The sequence below is a fragment of the Uloborus diversus genome, chromosome 2 (assembly GCF_026930045.1).
Source record: "Uloborus diversus isolate 005 chromosome 2, Udiv.v.3.1, whole genome shotgun sequence".
NCBI lineage: Eukaryota > Metazoa > Arthropoda > Arachnida > Araneae > Uloboridae > Uloborus > Uloborus diversus.
In genome coordinates, this window is record NC_072732.1 from 158,669,137 (window position 1) to 158,694,174 (window position 25,038).

The 25,038-nt window shown below is 31.6% G+C and overlaps 1 protein-coding gene across 1 annotated transcript in view; it reads left to right on the forward strand.

The window, feature by feature from the left end:
• LOC129216620 (nephrocystin-4-like) overlaps positions 1-21,820 on the forward strand; it is a 56,983-nt gene extending 35,163 nt beyond the window's left edge. The window contains exons 18-27 of the mRNA XM_054850837.1: positions 1,964-2,163; positions 4,711-4,937; positions 5,041-5,230; positions 7,737-7,817; positions 8,497-8,638; positions 8,763-8,869; positions 10,262-10,428; positions 14,055-14,195; positions 15,363-15,498; positions 20,603-21,820. Coding sequence (XP_054706812.1) covers positions 1,964-2,163; positions 4,711-4,937; positions 5,041-5,230; positions 7,737-7,817; positions 8,497-8,638; positions 8,763-8,869; positions 10,262-10,428; positions 14,055-14,195; positions 15,363-15,498; positions 20,603-20,839 — 1,628 coding nt within the window. The 3' untranslated portion in view covers positions 20,840-21,820. The remainder of the gene's footprint in view (positions 1-1,963; positions 2,164-4,710; positions 4,938-5,040; positions 5,231-7,736; positions 7,818-8,496; positions 8,639-8,762; positions 8,870-10,261; positions 10,429-14,054; positions 14,196-15,362; positions 15,499-20,602) is intronic.
• Positions 21,821-25,038: the final 3,218 nt, after the last annotated feature.

A 25,038-nucleotide genomic window follows, 5' to 3' on the forward strand; every position in this document is an offset into this window, starting at 1 on the left:
CTATTATGTATACTGCAGATTAATTTTTATTTTTGGTATTATCAAGCAGGACCCAACTGCTTAAAGCCAAGATTTGTTTTTCTTTCTTAGAAAAATCAACAGTAAATTATCTTTCATCTCATAGTAATCGTGACTAAAAATAATGTATAACAACACTTCACATGTCAGCGGCAGAAGCAAATGAACTTTGCAAAACTTAAATGCATTTAAATCAATAAATATGTATGGATAATAACATCAGGAATAAAATTAAATGATGGTTTAAAACTATTGAATGTCTTTTTAAAAGCTACTTTAGTATAGGAGAACAATATACTATGCCATTTTTTTTTTTGAAAAGAATAAAATAAGCACTTAAATTAGAACAAAAATTTGAACTTTTACTACCAAAGCAATACAGGCTACAGTCATACCAGAAAAGTTAATTTCATTCTGATGTATGAAAAGATATTAGCACGAAATGGAGAAAACAAGACATAAGAAAAGAGTTTTCATAAGTAATCTTATCATTTTATTTTTGTTTTCCTTTTTGCCTCCTTTCTATTTCTTGGTTTTTTTTTTTTTTTTTTTTTTTTTTTTTTTTTTTTTTTTGTGTGTGTGTGTGTTATGACTTTTTCAGAAGTAGGTAACTTCATGCTCAAGAAGCAAATGCTAAACAAGTTTAGAACGTTCTGTCATTTTTTACACCTTGAAATTAAACATAAATGGGACATTAAAGTTTTTTAGAAATTCTAAATAAGGTCCTGAGTGTAGCAGAAAGATAATTTGTTGTAAGCTTTGCAGTTGTTGCTGAACATTTATCATCTAGCCCTTTATGATGAGTCCAATTAGTACATAGAATATTTCGAAAAGATGAGTTGTTTACAAGGAAGGATGGATAAATTATCTTTATTTTTTGTTTGTTAAAGTATTTATTTATACTAATAATATAAAGTTGCAGAGTTTGTTTATTTGTTTGAATGGCGCTAATCTAAGGAACTACAGGTTCGAATTGAGAAATTCTTTTTGTGTTGAATAGTCGATTTATTGAGGAAGGCTATATAGGCTTTTTTTTTTAAACAAATTAATCGAAATATTTGTAATTTCAAATTAAATGTTTGATTAAATGTTTAGTTCTATGAATTCCTAATAGATAGCAGGGTAACTTAACTTATCGAGAAGGCGCTGGCTATGCTGTTGTGGGACTGTTGTAATCAACGAACTGATTTTTTAATGCTTTTTATTTTGATATTCAGGTACACAACTTGATTTTGAAGGATTTTTCTATTGGGTTTTGTTTTCCTTTTTTCTACTTCAACGCTTGTTTTTGTTCTTATTGTTGAAGATAGTTACTTATCTAAGTAAATGATTTGATCTGTCGTATCATTGAATTTTGATTGTTTTTTTTTTAAATGTTTTTATTATAGTACTGTATTGTTTATTTGGCAATACATTTTAAATTACAGAGAAAAAAAACGCTTCACTTACTAAAGGACACTGTAACGGTAGTGGGCTGCTTTGCGTGTTAAGAGACGAACTATACAGTTGAAGTAACATTTTGAGTTTTAAAGCTACTTTTAATCTTTTTGTGTGTTTTGGCGAATAGTTTTAAAATCCAAAGAGACTTGAATGAGTTTTTTGAAAAGGCGAATGCATGCTTTAGTTGAGGAAAAATTATGATTTCACATCAGAAGGGGTGGAGAGGGCGTAGATTTTTTCTACTCAAAGCACTTCCTTTAAATTCTTAGCACAGGCATTGCCGTGCAGGTACTGCTAGTTACTAATAAGTATTAAAGAATTAAAAAACTTAAAGCAATTATGAAACGTTTATTGTAAAAATTTGTCAGTGACTGAAACATAATCTAATGAAATATTCATTTTTAATTCTACCATATTTATTTAGTGTTGTATATTCTTAAATCTTGGTAGTGGGTGATTTTTTTTTTAAAATATCCATTTTTTTATTATTTTTTTTTTGTAATAGTGCCCAGAGTTTCAAGGGCTAAACCAATTGTAGAAACTAACAGAGAACTATCAAGACTTCTTGCCTCAAGATGTGTCCTAAACAATGAGCAAAAAATTCAGACTGCTGCTGACTCTGCAGAGCAAAGGAGAAAAGTTGCTCATATGGATGCTGTCCGCAACTTGCTGAATGGAGAAAAACCTTCATATGAAGTTGATGAGGTATATCTTTAATAATTATTTCATAAAGTAAATACAATAATCTCTCACTTAAGCATTACTTCTTTCATGTACCTCTTGTACGTCAGTTTGCAAAGTGCCTGACAAAAAATATAAGAAAAAATTGTAATGTATCTTGATTCGTGTCACACTGATTCAGTCTCTTTCTCTCTCTCTCTCTCTCTTGCATTGGTTGAAATTTTATACTAAACTTTTTTTCGTCTTTGAACTTTTGCTTTTCAAAGATAATCTCATACAAAATACTAATTGCATGAACTTATTACTATTTTGATGAGATTGAGAGAAGGGTAATTTACACAATGTGAAAGAAAAAAAAGTGTTTCATCGTTAAAGCACATTTTAAAATATGAAATTTTTATGTATTATGTGAATTTATTTTGTTGTGACTTTATTCCTGTTAACGTCGTTACTGACTGAAAAATTAATTTTTTGAAATGAATTCGCTATTTTTCTACTTTTGTTCTACTATTCATTAATTCACTTTAAACTTAATTTTATGAAAAAATAAAGTTGAATTTAATTTATATGTCTCTCACAAGTGCACTATATTTTAATTTGTAGTCTCTAGCAATAGAGAGCTAAAAGAGATGCAATTTAGTTGTTTCATTGATTAAAATTGAAGATATTGACGATTTTAATTTTTAAACAAAAGGCAGAATCAGAGGTCATTGCTCAAAACTCTTTGTAACTCCAAGGTAGTCTTAAAATTAGAAAAGATTGCAACATCTATAGTATTTAGAAAAGTTACATTTAGTCTTTAGAAAAGTTTGATGGAAGCAGCTGTTTCTTATGATGGAATCAAGAGGGCACTTAATTTTTACTCCAAAGGAACTAATAAATTGACTGGGATTATCCGTCACTTCCTACAAAAAACCCTCATCAGTGGTTACCTTAAATGAGCGATCATGTACTAGAAAACGGCCGAGTCAAATCCTTATTTGGCTGTTAAGCCCTCTCAGCACTCGCCAACACGAGCGCCAACCTCAAATTAAGCTTCAAATTCTTTGCCTTTTTTTTCACTAATGCTACTGTGCAGCAGAGTTCACTCTGGATTTAGTAAAACTCATTTTTATAATTAAATTAATCATGCAAATTTTAAAGCATTTTTTAAATATTACAGTGTAATAAATGATAAAAATGAAATGAAAATTTTTGAACTTTTATAATCTATATATATATATATATATATATATATATATATATATATATATATATATATATATATATATATATATATATATAATGCATATTATGTGTATAATGGATATAATTTGCAACATAAAAACAGGTAAGAAATTTTGTTTTCTTTTTCAAGCCATCAATGGCTCGTCCTTTCTCGCAAATTGTATTTTTGCAATTAAAGAAATATTTACAGAACTTTTAACATTTTAGATATTTTTTTACACTTTGCATAAATGAAATTCTGATCACTAAATATTTTGTCATCATTTGAATGATTATAACAGAATGCAGCTACTAACTTCACAAAAATTTGCAAGAATAAAGCTAAAAACTTGTTTTAATTGATTGTGAACGATGAAACTTATGTTGTCAAGGAAAGTAAACAAGAAGAAAGTATTCCACTCACAGCTGACATTTTTTAAATATTGCTTTCTGTTTTGCAAAACATTCATTTGATTATTTTGTGTTGCAGATAGTGGCGCATGATTTACATAATTCCCATGTATATTTTCATATTTATGCAAAATGCATTTCATATTCAATTATGCATTTTTTTTTTAGAATAAATACTTTTTTGTGATAGCCATTGCGTTACAAAGTATGTGAATGCTTCTATGATAGTGGACGGGGAAATTTAAAGTATGTCATTCTTGTTTAAATATGAGTCTATGATAGTTAAAAGTTAAATTTTTCATTTATGTTTACTTCGTTATGATTTTGACAACTAAGACATTATTTTTCGAATCTAATATGAGTCTTTAAAAATCATGCGGATGTGATACAATGTTTTGAAAATTTTGGTTTAAATCTTGTTATTCCCTACATTCTTTCTTATATATTTGCTCAATTTAAAGAAAAAAAAAACATTAACTTAGAAAATAAACTTATGATTTCTTCTTTGATCAATGTTAATATGTTTGGTGAACTACTGTTCTCAAAATAATAAACTTTTGATTTCTTCTTTGATCAATGTTAATATGTTTGGTGAACTACTGTTCTCAAAATAATAGCTTTAGTGTGTTAAGAGACATAAATTAAAACGATTTTCATCGGGAAATTTCCTCTGAGTCAGCCTTTTTCGGCCACGAAGGCCATGAAGCCAGTGATAGGGCTTTCTATGTTGTGTAGGAGCTGATGGACCAGCCTGGTTGGGCTCAGAGACAGTTTCTGTGTCATCTCTATTGTATTTAATTTCATTCTTCTGCTCTTTTCCTTGGAATCTATAGTGGTGTAATGTAAATAAAAGTATGTATTTATTAAGATTTATACCTTAATGAAATTCAATGCTGTGTCTTTCCTTGCTCATGTTTTTCCTTTATGTTATTCAAGTCTTTTGTTCTCTTTTAGAGCTTGAAAAACTATTCGAAGGAACGACAAAGAGATATCTTGAGTATTGAATCATACATACAGAAAAATAAAACAGAAATGATCCAATCCTTACTTCATTCATCAATTACCTCAGAAAAAGCAATATATCCAATCTTTGGGAGCAAGTTATTTTTTGAGTTCATCCTCGAAAACCCATTTCAAGAAGAAAGGAGAATTGAAATCACTTGGAAATGTTCAGAATTAAAGTAAGTTTATTTTTAACTAAAAAAAAAATAAGTTTACTATGTTTTATATCTGCTTCTTTGACCTTCTTAGATTGTTTTGATTGTTGTTTCACTTTCCTTTTAGTCTTGTGACTGATTTGAAGTTGTGGAAAAAACTTCGTAACATGCATAATCTGTCACAAAATATTGACACATTATCATTTAGTTCTGAACCAGAAGTTCCAACAATACTGCTTCGGCCAAGAGAAAAAGTCAACATACCATTTACATACTACTCTTTAGAAATACAATCTAATTCGTTGGACATATTCAAGGTATTAATTTCTCATCAGTTCATTAACAGGGGTCGATTTAGATGCAAATTGGGTCCTCTTTGCCGCTCCTTCACGAAATTCAATGTTTTAAAAGCAGCGCCTCACTAAATTTCATATCTTAGAATGAGACCTTTCGCAAAATTTCATTTGTATAAACAGTTCTTTCATCACTTTTAGCTCAATCAATTCGTCTAAAAGTGAGATATCAGAAAAGAACCTCCAGCTTCCAAGTCATTCCCAGCGATGTCCTTTAGGCCTTGTCGATTTCAGATTAGATTTGTGATAGCTAAACATGCTATATATGATATGGTAGGATTTTTTTTTTCATAACAGAAATAAAAGGCCCAAAATATTGTTCTTTTTTTTTCATAGAAAGAAGAAAATTCACACCTTCTTTCTTTATTATTTTTTTGCATAAAATGTGGCCCTAAAAATTAAAACCTGGATCGACCCCTGATTACCCTTCAGTTACATCTTTCCTACATAAATTTCCAACAATACTTTCTTGATATTCTCAGACTGTAATTCTAATCATATATTTAAATAAATGAAATTCTAATTTTTGTTTTCAAAATACCTACTAAACCATTGAAACATCAATGCAATGGCCACTGTGTATTTCAAATCATTAAGTGTATAAAAATATTATGCTGTTACTTATCTCTTAATAGAGTTACTGAGAAAATACTCAGAAAAAGTTTTGTATCACATTCATTTTCTACCCTCAAATAATTCAGAAATATCATGTTTGCAGAAATGAGCTATTTCAATGTCAAAAGAAGTAAAATGTTTAAAAATTAAATGAGATACAAATCCAACCTGTTTGTTCATCTAAGAACAGCCTATCTCTAAATCATCCCTATGTTGAACTTTTAATTTCCCTACATTTATTGCATAAAATCAAGGCCAGTTATAGCATAAAAAAATGCTATAACTGGTGTTTTGGCTACACTCATTTTCACATTTGCTCTTCAACAGTCTTTATCAACTACATACAGGGTTCGTACGGGTCATGGAAATCCTGGAAAGTCATTGAAAAAAAATAAACAAGTTTCAGTCCTGGAAAAGGCATGGAAAATTGATATTTTCATTATAAGTCATGGAAATTTATTTTAAGTCATGGAAAAATGTCTTGGGCAGTAAGAAAGTAACAATAGCTGAATGAGCGCTCGAAATATTGAGTGATTTAGTAATGTTGCATATAAATTGAATGATCTCAAAAACAAATTCAAGTTTTGAAATCCAATTTCATCTGTTTCTGTAACAGCCGCTCGCCTTTTTTTGTAATGTGATTTTACTACTTTGGCGACACTTATTTTGAATTAACCATTATTTTTAGCACTTCTTATATTTTGTATTCTGTATTAGGGACTTGCATATTCTTGATTTGGTCACGCCCTCTCAAAAAGTGTAATTCAATTGCATCCGAGTTTGTTTCAACTACTTGTAAAAAATTCATTATTAAATTTACCAAAGTTTTATCTTAATATGTTGAAGGCTTTAGAAAATGAAGACTTTAGTCAGGCAATAGAACATAGAAATAGGGGAATTCTAATACTCTAAAACAGTGGGGCCCAACATGCAGCTCTCAAAACTAATCCTTGTGGCCAGCTGAAATATTTGGGTTACATAAATGAATTTACTGAAAAACGTGGCTTTATTTTGATGAAAGCATATACTGTCAAGTTACATGGGTGATTAGATGCACTAATGACACCAAAGGACAAGGTTTTTATGAAGTAAGTTTATTATTGGAAACTTAGTAATGACTTATTCAATTTTTTTCCTATTCATTACTATTCGGCCCTATTTATTAAACATTTATTAGACATTTAAACATCAGTTGTATTGCATTCACTATATTTTTATTTTGCTGGAATTTATGTGATAAAGACAAATAAGAATAATTTATTAGTTTCTGAAGTATGCACTGATATTTTTTCGGTCACTAGTAAGTGCTTCAATGAGGTAATGGTACTCACGTAACTGTTTTTCTAATGCCCATTTCCAGAAATTGTCAAGTTTTACATTAAATAGCACTATTCTCTCTGTGTAACAAGGTTTTGAAAAATTTTATGAAGTCCTGAAAAAGTTTTGGAAAAGTCATGGAAATTTTTTATCCAAATTGAGTATGAACCCTGTACATAACTTAGAGAGAAAATTAATTCCTTGCTATATGTATCAACAGTCATTATTATCTTTGGAGTTTTGGAGGACATCCCAGGGAAAGTTATGTGCAAGGAAAGAAGTTCTTCCTTCCTTTCTGAATACATCCACAAACTATTGAAAACAAACATTTTAATTTTATTTTATCATTATTGTTGTTATTATTAGTAGCATTATATTGGTTCATTAGATAAATATTTTTAAATCTCATCCTTTCTAAAACATTCAGATATGTAGATAGGTTTTAAAAACTATTGAGGTATTTTTATTTTAGTAAATTGCCGTTAGAGCATATTATGTGAAACAGTTTCTTCAAACAGTTAAAACTACTATTTTTCAGACGTCATCTGGTCATCATTTTACTGCAGATCTGCTTTCAGCTGCTCCTATTTCGAACAATTTGACGCCTTCATCTGTCAAGGTACGAATTTTATGACGTTCCTGTTACTTACTGATTCTGTGAAACAATTCAACTTGTGTACATGAATTTCAAAACTACATGCATTCATTTGTTACACTAAATGTGAACTCAAATTTTAAATTGAATTTGAAAAATGGTATATGAGCAGGGACGGAATTGTCATGTCATAAATGTTGCAATTGCAAGGGGTCCCCATGACATAAGGGCACCAAAGAGGATCCAAAAAAGCACATGAAAAATATTTTTTGTAGTTCTGTTCATCTCTAAAGGCCCCTAAAAATGTATTGGGCCAGGTCCCGAAACCTGTAAATGCCCTACTGTACTGTCTGACCACGGATTGCATGGAAGGGTAAACATCAGGTTTACAGGCAGAAATGGACGCATTTATTAGTTTTTAGGGATGTCAGCTTTTGCAGATGTATGTTAGCCTTTAAATTAAGCAGAATCTCATTCAAATGAGTGGAACGCTCGCATCAAATTTTTACTTTTCTCCCTTATTCAGATAGACTCCTCTTAACTGGACATTTGCGAATTCCATACAATCCGTGGTTGGGCAGTATATGAGTGAAAAAAAAAAACTTAGAAGCATGAATTATCTTGTTGTTTTAGAAAGGTACTTTTAATTAGCTTATTTTTATGGCTGAATTTTTAAAATGGTTCTTACTTTTTTTATTTTCAGGTGCGTTTCATGACAGAAGAACAAACATTGCTAGCAGTTTTAATTTTAAAGATCCAGCCTCTTCTACCATCAGTTACTCATGTCTTTAAATTTTTATCAATGGAACATTCTATGTTTAAGAAAAGTATCAGAATTAATAATGGTAATCAAAATCTTTGTTTGGAAATTTGGTTGTGAAAAATAATTAAACAATGTGTGATGATACTTTTTGCTTTCTGTTACTATGATAAAACACTTTAAAAATCAAAGATTGATTTTTATTTTAGAAAGCAACAGCAAGTATAAATTGAATGCCAAATGCTCTGATTTAGAAGTTGTGTGCTGTATACAAGAAGTACAAGGTTGGGAAGAAGACGTAAGCGTGCAAATTAAGGTACACCTTTTTTTCTTCTGAAAATTTACATGCTGTCTTTCCATTTCTTTTACCAGAGTGCAATGTTTTACTTTTCACTTTTTTCACCTCAAAATTTCGTAATTATTGAGTAAACATGTCTTTTTTTTTTTTTTTTTTTTTTTTTGCCTTCTGTAATGACTTTTTGGATTTAGGAGAAATTTCTTAGCAATAACATCAATTCAATTTCAATCGGTGGCAGCTTTGATAATTTTTTTATAGAAAGTAAATTCAGAAAAAATATGCTCAAAGCAATGTAAAAGGTTTTAAAATCTAAACTTTAGAAAAGTGTAAACTGTTCTTGTGAAAAAAAACACAAAAAATATCCTCAGAGAAAAATAGTTTTCTTCACAAATTTTACAAAGTACCCAGTTATTTCCTACACCCAAAAACAGTGGCGTAAATAACACCCCTGCAACCCCCGGGGCAATTTTTAAAAAATAATAATGTAAAATCACCTTTTGAACCAGACTTTTGTTAAAGTTAAAAAAGAATTTTTTTGAAAAATTAACCAAGCTGTATTTTTAAAGGAGCTAAATGATGATTGTAGGATATTGCCGAACAGTTACATTTTAATAGATAAACTTAAACCCCACTTTTTAAATGCCAGCAACTGTTGTAAATTTTATAAACTCTAATTCTTAACCATTGGGAAAACATTATTTGAAAGTGTGTCTTAACTCAGAAATCTACAAGGGAAAATTGTGCAAGTTAGCATCAACTTTCATGAAATCCTAATTTCGAAAGATATTTTCTCAGCCAGCTAGCAATATGGTGGTGTTCTTTTTATTTAGCTACTGCTAATGTTTCAAGGTACAATGATCGATCCCTAGGCAGTAGCCAGTAAATATCAATATGATGGGATTTTACTCAATGGTCAAAATAAGTAGTAGACGCATTTTGTGACCAAAATTTTCATTTTCGTATCGAATTTAACACCTAAAATTTTGAATTGTATCAAATCTATTCTTCTCAGACTCATTGCGATTTTGACCTACAATTTCATATTGTAGGATTGTGATTTGAAAGATTAATAGAGACCAGTTTTTCAATGTTGACTTTTTTTGACAAATTTTTGCATTCTTTCTTTCTTTCTTTCTTTTTTTTTTTTTTTTGGAATCTCATGCATGTTTAATTGATAAAAAAATGGCACCAATATTTTTATTTTACTCCTGAAAATCTTAATTCAGGCATTATCATGATGCCTAGATTTAAATTTTCATTCCTAACATCCTTCCATACTAAAGGAAACTTTTTGAATATGCTGTTGTTTTTATGTTAACTTTATCAATTACTTGTTCATTAACATTTTGTAAAATATTGCTGTTCATAAAAATGTGTCATACTTTATTGCAAGCTTGCATGTTTTTAAAGGCTCCAACAAGAGCTGCTGGGAAATGTAAAGAATTTTATTTATTCATTTACAAAGATGTTTATCAAATTGCACCTCAACAAACATGGCTGTTGTCAATTTGTCCACTTCAGAGAATAGATCTATCTTGTATTGCTGGGCAGCTTATGCAGTCCTCACTATTAATCAGGTAAAAGTATCCTTTATTCAAAATTACATTTTAGTGTTAATACTAAATATTTGTTATGGCTTTGATCTGTATGTGAAAAACAGGTCTTGAAACTTTTTATTATGTTTTTAAGCTACAATATCACCCTGGGCAAGTAAAGGGCAAAACCTGCAATTTCTTTTTTTTTTTTGGATTTTTTTCATGTATTGCAACTAGCTTTATTGTAGAAGCATGGTCATTTGGTTTGTGCTGAAAAAAAGCATGAGAACGCGTCAAATTCTAACATTTTGCTATTGTTAGTATTGAATCCAAAACACGTTTCTTGAAATATATCGAAAACTCATTTTCCGCAGATACTGCTGTTGACCTGCCCACGGCAGAATAACTTTAAAACCATTTTGTAGGACAAATAGATGGAGCTACTTTTCTGTCAATAGGAGCGAAACCTGTTTGGGACGTTAACTTTTAGATGCATGCTTGCGTAATTTTAATCGTTAAATACCAACAATCTTACATCTTGAAAGTTGTCTTCATACAGTGAACTATCTCTGAGTAACCACATCTATAAAATGACCACTTCTCCAAAAATGACAAAATTTGATGGTATGAACTACTAATGTTTTCTACAAAGCCACTACTTTCACACAGTTCCTTTCCAAAAAGACCTCATATTTTCAAACAAAGAATATGATTTCCTTTTCTTCAGTTTTAAGGATAGCTCTTAATTCATATAATATGATCACAAAAGTTGCATCTTATTGTTAGTGTTTTAAAACTCCCCCCCCCCCCCCACTTCTTACATGACAGATGCAGATAGCTCTATATAGTTGCTTACCGAAACTGCCATTTATCAATCCAACGTGTTGTCATTGCAATTTTTGTAAAACAATGTATTCCAAGCTGCAATTTCTTAAATTTTCATTATTATATCTGTAACTCAGAGCCAGACTAACATAAGTTCAAAAATGGCAAATTTCAGGTCATTACTGCCTTACATGTAGACTCTTATTCCAGATTGAGTCATCACAACGTATTTCTAAAAAAAATATTCCTTTATAATTATCTACCAACATAAAAGAGTGCGAGTCCTGTCAGGGCCGTAACCAGAAAATAATTTTGGGGAGGGTTTAAAAATTTTCCTTCTGAACTTTGCGCTATTTGTGCTAATGTTCAAGTGGTCAAGTTTACCTATTATGAAAGCATTTTATGCAATTAATATACTTATGAAAACATTTGAGTTTTGGAACAATATTTGGAGGAAGGGGGGCAGATTGAACCCTAATACCTCCCCCTCCTTGTATACAGCCCCGAGTTCTGTCCTTTGTATGCACCATACAAAAGTTTTTCCTCTCACCTGCAAAGTAGCAATAATGTGACTTATGTTCAAAGGCGCCCATATATGGAGGCAAGAGGGGGGGGGGGGCTCAAGCCTCCATTCCCCCTTAGAAATTTAAATTTTCTTGCTTTTAGTACTTTTTTCTTTGCAAAAATGCAAAATATTTCTTCTCCAGCCATTAATGAATAAGTTATTAAAAATGTCAAATTTTAATGACTGTAATCTGTCCTGAAATTGGTTTTCATGGGGAAAATATCATGCTAAACCATGGTTAAAATATCTGAGCCCCCCCCCCTTACAATTTTGCATATGGGCGCCCATGCTTATGTTAGTTTTGCTTTGGGGTACAGATATTAGCCTTGGTCTTTGCAATTTATTGGTTGTAATTTTAAAATAAAATACATTTTCAAGATGTTCCAATAATCTGGCCATGCTTGATTTTCCATTGAGCTAAATGGTAACTTTAGAGAGATTCAGCTGTCAGGAGCAAATTTTCTGTAATACCATTTATTTCCTGAATTATTTTATGTAAATATAAGTAAAAGCCAAAGCATAAATAAATTGATACAAACAACGGTTTTTTTTAATGTTATTTTATTCATATGCTCATATATAAATACTGCATTGATGAATTGTGCTAGATTACATATAAATAAGCTTAACTCTCAAAACAATTTCTTAACTCAAATTCTGTCACCCTATGCCAGTTGGTGCCAAGTACTGCCTGTGGGTGAATCTGCGCGTGTTCACCATGTATCATTTCAAACCTTTTACTTTCTACATACAATGTTTGCCAACTTCAAGCTATGTCAGGGAATCTTCAACCTATTTTGTTTTTACACATAATATTCAACATATATTTTTTACCTATAACATCTACCCAGTGTGTAGGTATGCCGGATGTTACACTATTCTAATGTTAAATTCAAAATGTTTCTTTTTTTACTGGCTGTACACATTCAGAAAACCGTTGTTATGAAGCACAAAATTGCAATGTAAATTGGAATTTAATTTTGAATGTGTTCTAAGAATGGCTGGATTTCTTCACCTGTTTTTTATTATTCAAAAAAAAATCTTTTTCATTGCATTTTTACTTTTTTATTTTTTTTAATATTAATTAAATATTTGTTTGTTTATATCTGAAATACTTTTATTTTGGTGCAATTTTTAACACGCTTTTATTAGCTTCACTTGTATGTTTGTGAGTAACTCTCCTTTGGACTAAGAGCTAGCGACTTATTACTGTTAGTTACATTTCACCACTATATGAGCCTTTGTGGCCAAGCGATCTAAGGCGTGGGTCTTCGCTGACGTCCACCTCAGGGAATCACTGGGTGTGCGTTCTAATCCCATCTACACCGAAATTAAATTTATAACCTTGCAACTCAATTTTCGCCCACTTTTGTGATCGGATTCTTTTAAAATTTGGAATGGAACCTCAGACCGAATGACAATGCAATATTCTATAATCAAATTAATTTATTAACGATAAGTTATTAGTTATTCTAATTAATACACTTTTGTTAGCTTAAGTTGTATGTTTGTGGGTTCAGCTTTCCTTTGGACAAATAGTCAGTGGCTTATTAGAATTACTTACAACGTACAAATCAAAGCTACAGAGTGTAACAATGTTTGCAGCACATGAATTTACCAGAAAGCATTCAAAATGTCTGATGCAAATAATGCAATAGAATACTAAGATACATTCTATTATAAAAAAAATAATAGTTTTAAAAACTAAAAAAACAAGCTTTTGTAGCAAAATGAACTAAAAGTAAAAAATAAAATAATAGTTTAAAAAATTTAAAAAATGCACTTTAGTAGCAAAATGAACTAAAAAGTTAAAAATAATCTTTGGATGACTAGTATATAAAGTAATTGACCAAAAACTTAAATTTTACTGTAATAGAAAAAAAGCGTGGGGGGCTTCTTATCAGTTGTCTTAAATTTCTTCCACTTGTTATCTATGCAAAAATGTAAATAGGCAGCCCCCCACCCCCCAAGCTTTTTTTTACGGTAAAATTGAGTGTTTGGTCAATTACTTTCCATACTTGTCATCAAAAGATTATTTTAAACTTTTTAGTTCATTTTGCTACTAAAGCGTGTTTTTTTTAGTTTTTTAAACTATTATTTTATTGTGTTGGCTTTAAGAAATGAATTTCAGATCTTGCAGCAAAATCTAACTATAGCAAGATGTATATGTTAGTAGTATTTATTTGCCTCTTCTTTAATTATTTTTAATTGATTATTTAAACAACAATATGCATTTTTTGAATTTTGAAATAAGGAAACGATTTATTTTTCTTTTTAGGGGAACCCATGCTACAAATCTAGTCAAATGCTTTTCAAGCTCCAAAGACTTACAACTGCATCCTTCTGAGCCTTTTGTTTTGTCCCCTTTTGCTGTACAGGAACTCTCCATGAATGTCAGATCTCTTTTGCCTGGGACAAAGTAAATAAAACTTTTCATTCTGTAGCCTAATTTTTCTCAGAAACTTTTGTTCCTATTTCTTGTGCTTGTAAGATGCAGGTTTTATTGTTAATCACACATTTCATTTAAACTTTGCTTTACTTCTGTGAAGAAATGAGATTTCATTGATACCAGGAGGGATACTCCACAGTAACAGACACATCAAATGTTGCACAAAGCAGCCTACAAAGACCCTAGGTATACATGCAATATGCCGACAGCACTGTTATCACATCCAGAGACTGCAGTTTTGTTCCTGTTGCAGACGCATCAGTCTGGAATTAGGAATAACCGTGCTGGAAAGAGATGTTATCTCATTGAAGCAGAGAGCAGCATTAAACTGGTAGCCAAAGTAAATTTAGCTCACCAGAGAGAGTCTGCAGTCACGGTCTGATTCAACTCGTTAATTGAAAACAAAGCTTGGGTATTAAGCAGTAAGTTACAGCCCTTAAGCCAGGGCTAAGGAAGAACTACATGCAATATACCCAGTTATAGACCCTGCTGTCACACCCAGAGACTTCACATCATCCCTGTTGTGGATTCATCAGTCTAGAACAGTGAAGAACTAAATTGGAGAGAGGTGTCATCGCATTGACGTAGAGAGCGCCAATGAACTGATAGCTAAACGAAGTAAATTTAGCTCACCAGCAATGTTAGTTCCTTGTTTTCATTGAATGAACATTATAAAGAGCATGGACTCTTCTTTTATACCACAATGCAATTCAAGATTTCCAGAAATAATATTTAAACAATGATATTTTCTCAGTAATGGACGCATCTCATTAAGTCCATTACTGAGCTGAAAAACATCATGTAATTATCGTTTCTGAAAATTTTCAAAATTTTATTATAATAAATTTTATTATATAGGAGTAGAATGTGCTCTTCATAAAGTCATGTAGCAAAACAGAAATTTAATGTATCTGGATTGCGTTAGTGTACTCTTTTGTGCAATAGTTGATGGTTTTATCAAAATGGAATCCCCCAAAACTTGTTTAGTAGTAAAAAAATAAATATTTTATTATGAAAAAACATTCAAAAAAGAAAATAATTGTGTGTACATATATTTGAAAACTACATGCTTGTGTTAGATATTTTTCTTTTGAAAGTTTACATTTTAAAAATGTTCTTATTTTCTTACTAATGCAGGTATTTTCAAATTACAATGGTAAACCAAGCCCTTGAGAAAGCTCTACAATCCTGGCTTCTCGTTCTTTCCTGCCAAAAGCCTTCAGTTTCAAAAGCATTTCAAGTTCATCTTTCAGTTGGAAAAGAAGCAACTAAGGTTTGTGCAAAAAATTACATTGAATTTTTAAAACATAAGTCTTTTGTCTATGAATAATTTATAGCAATTCTGTTGTTTGCATGCTTTTGCCATTGATTCTTCTATCAATTTAGATTAAGAATAAATAAAAGTTAGTTTCATTACAGTATAGTTCTGATAAGATTGTGCCTGACCTTAGTTAAGTTTACTTCTTTTTGAGGAGTTTGGGAAACATTGGCAAGACAGACATCTTTTTATCCATAAACTCATTTCTTTTCCACTCATTGAAAAAGTGGTTTCTGGTAACCCGAAACATGTGTATGCAGTTTTCTGCAATTTTGTACTAATTAACAATGTAATATTTCCTTTTAAACATTGAAAATGCCTGGCTTCATTTTTATCAGAGCTATACTGTAATTAATGTCCTATATTCTTTTGTTAATTATTTACATAAACTAGGGGGCTCTGCCCCCTGCTCGTTAACGCTCACCAACCCCCAAAGATTGCTTCAGAATCTTATTTGATTCGCAAAGATTTAACTCGCCAGTTAAAAAGAAACAGATTAAAACCGCATTATGAACTCCCTTTGGATCAAAAAGCACTCCTTCCCCAGATTTCAAAATAACTTATACCAACTTGCAGAGCCGTAACTGCTAAGGGGTTCCTGAGCATTGCAGAACTAGTTTTGTATATTCATGGTCTCAGTAATATATTATGCTCTTTTCCTCGGTTCTTGAATTGAGTTGAGCCTAAGACTTTCCGTTAAAATCGAATTCCTTAAAGTTTGTGAATAAGGGAAAGAAAAAAATGTGAATCGAAAAGACGTAACTATGGTAACGCCAAATAAAATATCAATAATTTTAATGGAGATGAGCATTATTCAAACTTAGTTTTAATGGCTTGTAACTTCTTTTCCTTTGGAAACAGAAGCTTAGTTTTCCGACCGTAGGTCGAGTTAGATCTAGAGTAAAGAAAGCCGCGCTTTTCAGTGATGTCAAAAAGAAAACGGTCGGACAATTCCTTCGCTTTTTACTGATAAATTTAATGAAGAAAGTAATGCCGAAATTTTAGCTAAGCCTAAAAAAGTTCGAGCTAAAAACGCAAATAACTCTCGCTGTATTTAAGATATAGCATTGAAACAAATTGCATAGAACGCGAAAAATTCTACTCTTTCCAACGATATGTAATATCAATATGTGCAAGTAATTTTTCACCCCTTTTAATAGGCAATAATAGGAAATTTACACGAAATTTGAGTTTGAAAAATTAATTACAAAAAAAATAATTTGAATTTTAAAAAATAAAACCCAAGGTGCACACCCTTGGGGATCGAAGTAATTTTGTACAAAATTTCATGGATGTAGGTGCTATGGGGTCTCCTGGACGCATGTCCGCCACAGACTTCCTTCCAGAATTTCTCTGAAACCTTACTTTTATTTACTACTAGCAAAAATACTTGGCTTTGCCTGGGTCAGTAATAATTATGAGAAAAAATCGTTACTTGCTTTTGTTTTCTGTTTTAAGTGAAAGAATTTAAAACACATCTTTTTGACGTGATTAAAAATCGAGTTTCTTCCTTACCCATAAAACTAAAATAGCAATAAGTATAAAGAACGAAATAAGTATTGATTTAAAAACGAAAGCACGATATTTAAGCGTATACAAATTTCCACAATATGAACATGGAGTCTAAAACCTTCTCTGTATGGCTATTGAAGTACGAAGTGTTTAAAAAAATGTAGCCGTGCTTGTAATCCCCTCTTATACTTGCTCTTATACTCTTGGTGCGATTTTACCGAATTTGCGGGAATCGTTTTGGGATACCTTCGATGATGCTCCCCCTCCTTTCCTTATTTTGTAAAACGATATGATATTAATTGTTGTTACAGAGATATTGTCGCCAGATGCAGAGGTACTTTTGGTCACCATAAAATGGCGCTAAAGAGTTTCGTCTGAAATGCTCCCAAAATAAGTAGTAAAATTTGGCGATTGTTTAAAATTGTGCAAAAAGGAAAATTAATGGAAGTTTTTGTGCTGTTTATGGATTTACCTAATTTAGTTGTTGGATTATTTAACACAGTAAAAAAAGTTTTTTAAAGATTTTTTAATTGGCGATATTTTGTTTACATGGGGAAAGCTGAGAAACATTATGACGCAGTCTTCAGCTTCAAAAACAGCGGCGTTGAAAAAACTGCCAAATGCATCAGCTACGGAAATCTTTCTGCAAAAATTTTGGCGATATTTCTGCTGATTGATTGGACAATGAATAAGTGTTCAATCAGCATAAATAAAAACCATTAATTACATTAAAGTTCCGTTTAAATGGAAAATGATCAGTCAAACCCATTCATTATTAGCCAATTTTGTGTAAAAACGTTACTTTAAGATTTAACTTGAGAAAAGCCTTGAACAATCAGACCAAACGCAAAAATATTCAACAATACAACAATTCCAGCTATCAACTGGGAGTTGAGATGATACATTAAATAATGAATCGGGTTGATGAAAGCCTTAGAACATGGAACAAAAAAGCTCATAACTCGTTTTTTATACAACTTGGAACTTTCTAGCAGATGCCATCTTCAGCAGAAAAATTAGCGCTTTCGATAGACACATAATTTTGATATGTGCATGTATTTTTTCGTCCCCATATTGGGACATTTATGCTAAAATTGGAATAAAAAGGGAACTATCAATTGGATTTTTTTCGAACTGGTCTATAAACCTTCCCAGTACCAAACTGAACAAACGGTGAAAGTTTCAGCCAAATCTGCCGGGTAGTTTCTGAGATCTTAGGGAACAAATTTACCAAACTCCATTTATATATATAAAGATTAGTGGTACCCGCACGGCTTTGCCCGTAATAGAAAAATTAAAAGGTCTTTTGGTTCGCCTGTTTATTTACAAATAATGTATGGTGAATTTTCTCGCCAATCGGCTTGTACCCATGCTACGGTTCCACGTTATGATAATTTTGTATCTCGCCAATCGGTTTTTCCCCATGTTACGGTTCCATGTTATGATAATTTCGTAATTTACTCATCCATCTTATGATAGTTTTGTTCTTAAAATTGGAATAGAAAAAGAACAACATTGAATTTTCGAGCTTCGAGGTGCACACTTCCATGCTACAAACTAACTTTGTGCCAAATTTCATGAAAATCGGCCGAACGGTCTAAAAGCTATGCGCGTCAGAGAGATCCTGATAGACAGAGAGACTTTCAGCTTTATTATTAGTAAAGAAGAAAAGAGACAATTGTTGCCATGGAGAAAACTGATCATAGCACAGAATTATTGTGTTCTCTCTTTTATTTGTACTTAATCTGGCATGCACTACTATGCTTATTAGATTATATTAAGTGAACTATCGTGATCAAATCCAAGTAATGATAGCCACTTACTCAGTTTATTCATCCCTTTTGAGATTTTTATTCTTTAGTATGCATTGGAGTTAAATTAAAAGTTTAGCACCCAGTAGCATTGAATGAAGTGAGCAGTAAAATTCACTGTAAGGGACATTAAAACTTTGCACTATTATATTGTCTTATTATAAATATGTATGGTGTTTTTTTGTAAACGATGAGGAGAAATCCTTAAGAATTGATAATTGAAAGAAAGAATAATAAATTCAATTTTACTTTTCCTTTTCTTCATTTCTTTCGACAGAGTCTGCCAAACAGTTAAATTTTAATTCTAATCTTCCAGCTTTGGTGGTGTAGTGTTCATAAACGATGTTGCAATTTTTTGAACGTATTCAACCCCTCCACTCTTTGTCACAAAGTGTCACATTTTTCCGTACCCCTCTCCTCCCCTTGTGTGATAGATCAAACTATTTTTCATAAGTACATTTTTATGACAAGGATGTGTGATATCACCAGTGGTGCACACAAGGGAAGGGTCCAGGGGGTTCAGACCCTTCCCATCACCCTTGAGTTTTTTTGATTGATAATAATCCTATGTATGTAGTGCATAAAATAATTTCAAGCGAAGGAAGCAATTTCAAATTTAATATAAATGGAATGATAAAATTTATTTTCTCATTTGCTTTTATTTTTAATTATGAGAAAAGTCTGTAAGTTGACCCCTTGCGGTGTAGTACTTTAGTGGTCAACTTAGACATGGGGACAACTTGCAAAGGGTTTTTCATAAGATTCTCAGCCAAGTTTGGTGCATATTGGTGGTCAAAGCAGACAGGTGATCAACTTACAAGGGTGGTCAACTTAAAAGGTTTTACTTGCATACATTTTTGTGCTTTCTAGTATTTTAATTAAGTATTTGTTGTTAATAATATATTTTATTAACTAATTTTGAGTATTTATTCAATAACTCATATTTTACCGTTTTTTTATTCCCGACAATCGATAAAATCAAAAGAATATGTTTGACATCCCGTCCCAGGGCCAGATCACTAAATAAGCAACTTAGGCAACTGCCTATACCCCCGAGGTTTTAAAGGGGCACCGCTCGAGTAATCCTAATGTTGAACAATGTTTTCTTTCCCAAATTTCAACAAATATTCTTTTAGGTTCTGTTTCTTTTTTCTCTTCTTCTTTCTTTCCTTCTTTCTTCCTCCATTGCTATTGCTGCCGAAAGGCTTAACAACCCAGTATCCCCGGGTGTACTACACAGGTGGTTATTCTTTGTAATCCAGGCCACCTGAGCCGTTTCTCCAAGTTCTCATAGAATCAATGAAATGAGATAGGATAACTGGAATTTGAGTAAGGATGGTGGTGCAAAAAACCTAGACAAAAGAGAAATGTAGGTGCAAAAATAAAAGTAATTAAACTTTATGACTTGTTCAAGACCCAATGGATTCACGTAGATTGCTTTAGTGCCCCATGCTATATAAAGTTTATATGCTGATTTGTAGTTTATACTTCATTTATGATCCCTCTATTTTAGTTATTTAGACTTGTTATTATGAAATGCATGTGTGAGAGGGCCCCATCACTTTTAATGCCTATGGGCTTCAAAGTCCTTAATCCGGTCCTGCCTCATCTTTATCACAAACTATCACAATTTCTCCAGCACCCCTTTCCCTCAAAGTGTGACATTATTGGATTGCATATCTTACCATTTTCTTTTACTTTCTCCCCAGCATACTAATCACGTTTTCTTTCCCCAGAGAATTACGTATACTAACCCCTATCACAGAAGTCGAAGTTTCATTCTGCATTGTAGTCATCCTCAGTTGCTCTACTTGAGAGAGTGGGAATTCACTGTGCCTGCTGGAAAGAGCTATGTCATTGGACTGTATTTTGTACCTCAGCAATTTGTATTTTCTGAAACTATATTTTTGTATCTGAATGATGTATCTGAAAAGAATGAAGAAACCTACTGTATTAAAGTGATATGCCAATAACAGTCGATTTTAGCTATTTCTCCTATTTCTATTGGTTATGAAGTTTGTAAATTATTGGATTACATTTGTCAGGACTATTTTTGTTTGTACATCCATTTCTAATCTTATAAAAATCTGGAGCAGTGTTTAAAATTTTTCAATTTATTTATCTTATTCTTTGATTTGGGATTTGAATTTTAATGCTTTTTCAGCATGGGGAGAAAGGTCCCTTGTGCCTCAATAAAAATGTAACTGGTCTACATAATCTTCTTTTCTGTTTATCCCTCCCCCCCCTCTCTCTCTCACTCTCTGACTGACAAGGGTACCCACCTGGATAAACTAGAAAAGTCAGGGTATTTTTTCATACTCCTAGAAAACCTGGAAAAGTTTGGGACATTTTTCTTGCCCCTGAAAACCCTGGAAAAGTCTGGGACATTTTTCTTGCACCTGAAAACCCTGAAAAAGTCCGGAAAGTTGTTAATTTCTGAAAATGTCAGGGAAGTTTTTAATTTTCGAGGAAATTATACATTTTTTCTTGTTAAAAAGTTTTATAGAACATGGCATTAATTTTTTTACTGCTGAATTCTTCTAACATATTTCTATTTCTGGTGAACGATATGAATTGAAGAGTACGTGGAAGAAAGGCGAAACATCATGTCTTAGTTCGAGTTGAGTTTAATATGGCAAAACCGAGTGTTTGTTGAGTGAAATTTAGTACTCTATTTAAACAAGTAATAAAGAGGAGGATCAAAGCTCAAAATCACTCAAAAGTTTACTGTACAAAGAAGAAAGGCCAAATTTCAAATTTAAAACATAATTTTCTTGAACACCATCAAGTTTGAGTTTTTCTTCTCTCCCAGTGCTCTTCAATTGCGTTGTATATATAAATAAAAGTATGACAGAAACAGCGTTCTCCCGGGTCAGGGAGACCCTGGAAAGCCTGGAATTGTCAGGAAATTTTATACTAATAAAAAAGTCATGTTTTATCAAAAATCTGGAAAATATTGAAACACCTGTAAAAACATTATCTTTTGCATCATAAACATCTGCAGTAAGACGTTTGTTTTGTTATTTATCCATTGTGTCTAAACCAGAACAAACGTTTCCATGTAAAGGATTGCTTACCCAGATAATTAACATAATCTTTGATATGCATCTATTGCATAGATTCCAAGTTAGTATCTATATAAATTATAGATGCAATATAATATTGCATTTATTGGAAAAGTATAGAAGAAATACTCCTAGTGTATTGTGCTGTCTAAAATTCAGAGCTCTTTTGGATGTTAAGACATCCGGTAAAAGCAAAAAGAATAGATAGCAGACAGTTCAAATAGCAAAAATAGCAAATCAACAAGACAAAATGGAAATCAGAGTCGAAATTTATTCAATGATTCCTGTTAAACTGTTAGGCAATACATTTCTCAAAAATACCATAAAGGGGATATCACACGAGAGAAATTACGGGACATCGGAACCGCAATAGGAACCGTCAACGCTATCTGGAACTGGTTTTTCGGACGGGAAGTTGCCTATAGGGTTACTGCCGGTTGCTCGGACGGTTGCTCGATTTGCTCACAACGGGGGCTACCATTTTTTAGCGTACATCCATGTGCTTGCGCTTGTTCATCGCTTTTCGTCAATTCAGCATTTGGTTATCACGCTGCATCGCGTTAATTCGACACTTATGGATGAAATTAGTAATCGAATACTTAATGCAGCTCTTGCAGCTTTAATTGTATGTGGATTTGTGAAAAGATGGCAAAAAAAAAAAAAAAAAAAAAGGGGGGAAATGATCAAGGCAATGATTTCAGAGCTAGAGCATCAATTATTATTTCATGCAGTCACCAAAGCTCCTCCTGTTAAATTCATATTTGAGTTTTAACATTAATTTGTAGAACTTATGGTGAAAATTTCAGAAAAACAGAAAACTTTTATTACTATTAATTGAATGTTTGATTTAAAGTGATACTCTTGTTACATTTAAAGAAGACATACAGAATATATGACTTCTCTAGGCTTATTTTTTCCCATAACTACTAAATTAAATCTTAATTTTAGATAGGAATTATTAGTCACTTATTGACAGGTAAGAAGAAATTTTAATTCTAACAAATTATACCTAAATTCATAGCTAAAAACAAACATGACAAATAAAAAAAAAGCCAGCAAACTCTGATCAATAGGCCTTTCATAATTATTTTTTTAAACTTCGAGTTCATAAATATATTGGAGGTGTGCTAACACTTTAACTTACACAAATATAACGCCACTAGATACATATTGCACACAGGAAAATCTGTGGTCAAGTTTATTAAAATAGTTCCAGACATTTAAAAATAAAGTGACGCTTTAAAAAAATTTAATGAAACGATGATGCGCATTTATGCAAGCTATACAAGCATTTATAATACAAATAAGCTTAATACTGAGCAAATTAACACTGCATTGAATATTAGTACGTCTCAATCAATATTTCAAATGTTAATAAAAATAACTTTATCATTTAATAATGCCAAACATAATTTTTGACATCTAAACAAAATATTACAATGTGCTTATCATTTTAAAAAAATTCTTTGTATTATCATATTCTTTGATTTTCAGAGGGATTATTCTTCTTGACTGGAATAGAGTACATGTGTTACTACACAGTCAAAATATTACTAAATGGGTGGAGCTAAAAGTAGAGTAAATATTTCACCATTTCACTTTGCCTCACATTCTCCTACATTTTAAGTATTTTCAAATGGTACATACTGTATGTACCCATCAGTTTGAATTAAAAAAGAAAAGTACAGCTTCAATGCTATGATTTTTAAAAAGGAATTTTCACGAACTTTTTCAAGGAAAAAATTTACTGTAATTGTTCAAGTATCAGAATGGGGTGGCTTCCTCCAGTCAAAAGTAGTACTTTTATCACTGAAATTGATAGAATAAGCAAAAAAAAAAAAAAAAAACTTGGACCCAAAAATACTTTCATTTTCCCAACCGTTAATTTTTTTAAATGTCCGATTTTTCAAACAAAGCGCGGTCTTGATGACGTTACAATTACACGTGAGTAAAGATGCGAATTAAATATTTTGCTCTGTGAATGTCAACACGAATGGCATTTCATCATTCGTGACGTCACACGACAGAAATGTAAACAATGAAAGCGCCACGATTTAAGTAATTTTTTAAAAATATTAAACAAAAACAAATTATTTAAAAAATGGTCAGATCCTATGTTTTTAAACATGCTCTTTCAGAAAAAAATACGTTTAAAATTTTAGAAACGACCACATTGTAAAATTTGTGCAAAACAATTTTCAAAACCTAATGAAACGAAAAACACCAATATAAATTAAGAAATGCATAAAATTCGCACTGATGTTAACTAACATATAAGTAGCAATTTAAATTCAAAATCAGATGCAAAACCAAAGATTAAATGTCGCTCATCCGTTTTTTAAAGTGTAACTGAAAATTTTTGAAACATAAAATAAATAGAACAATAAAAAGGAATCCCCACATTTCTGTCGCCACGATTGCAAATGTATTTTACAGTGACGCTGCCTGACGTCACGAAATCCCAGCGCCCTGATTGGTTCCTTCGTAACTTGCCCAGAATTAAAGGCAATTTTTTTCTAGCGGAGGAAAAAGTTTGCCCCTATACGAGCAACTGCAAATTTACATAGCACACGAGAATTTTGGAGCAATCGTTTGTGAAAGTGAGTAGAAAAACCAGTTCCGAATAGCGTTACGGTTGCTATTGCGGTTGCGATGTCCTGTAATTTCTCTCGTGTGATATCCCCTTAACAATATATTTATCTGACAAAATGAAACCGCTAATGAATAAACTTCCTGTTAGAAAAAACATAGTACAGGAAAAAACTGCAAAAATCTTGGGAAAACAACTAAATAAAATTGCTAAATATTTGTTAAATAAAACAAGTAATAGAAACGTATAGACAAATGAAAATAATTAAGAAAGATAGAACAATAACACCTACAGTCGAATCTCCATACATCGCAGTTCCACATATCGAAATTTTCTATATATCGAAATCCCAGCAAATTTCTATGTTTTACATAGAAAAATTGTTTCTATATATCGAAAAAATCTCTATATATATCGAAATTTTTTCCCAGACATTCGTAGATTTTTTTCTTTTCTCCACTTTTAACTGTTTGTCTCATGAAAACTGAAGGTTACGGGAGAAAATCATGTTCACTAA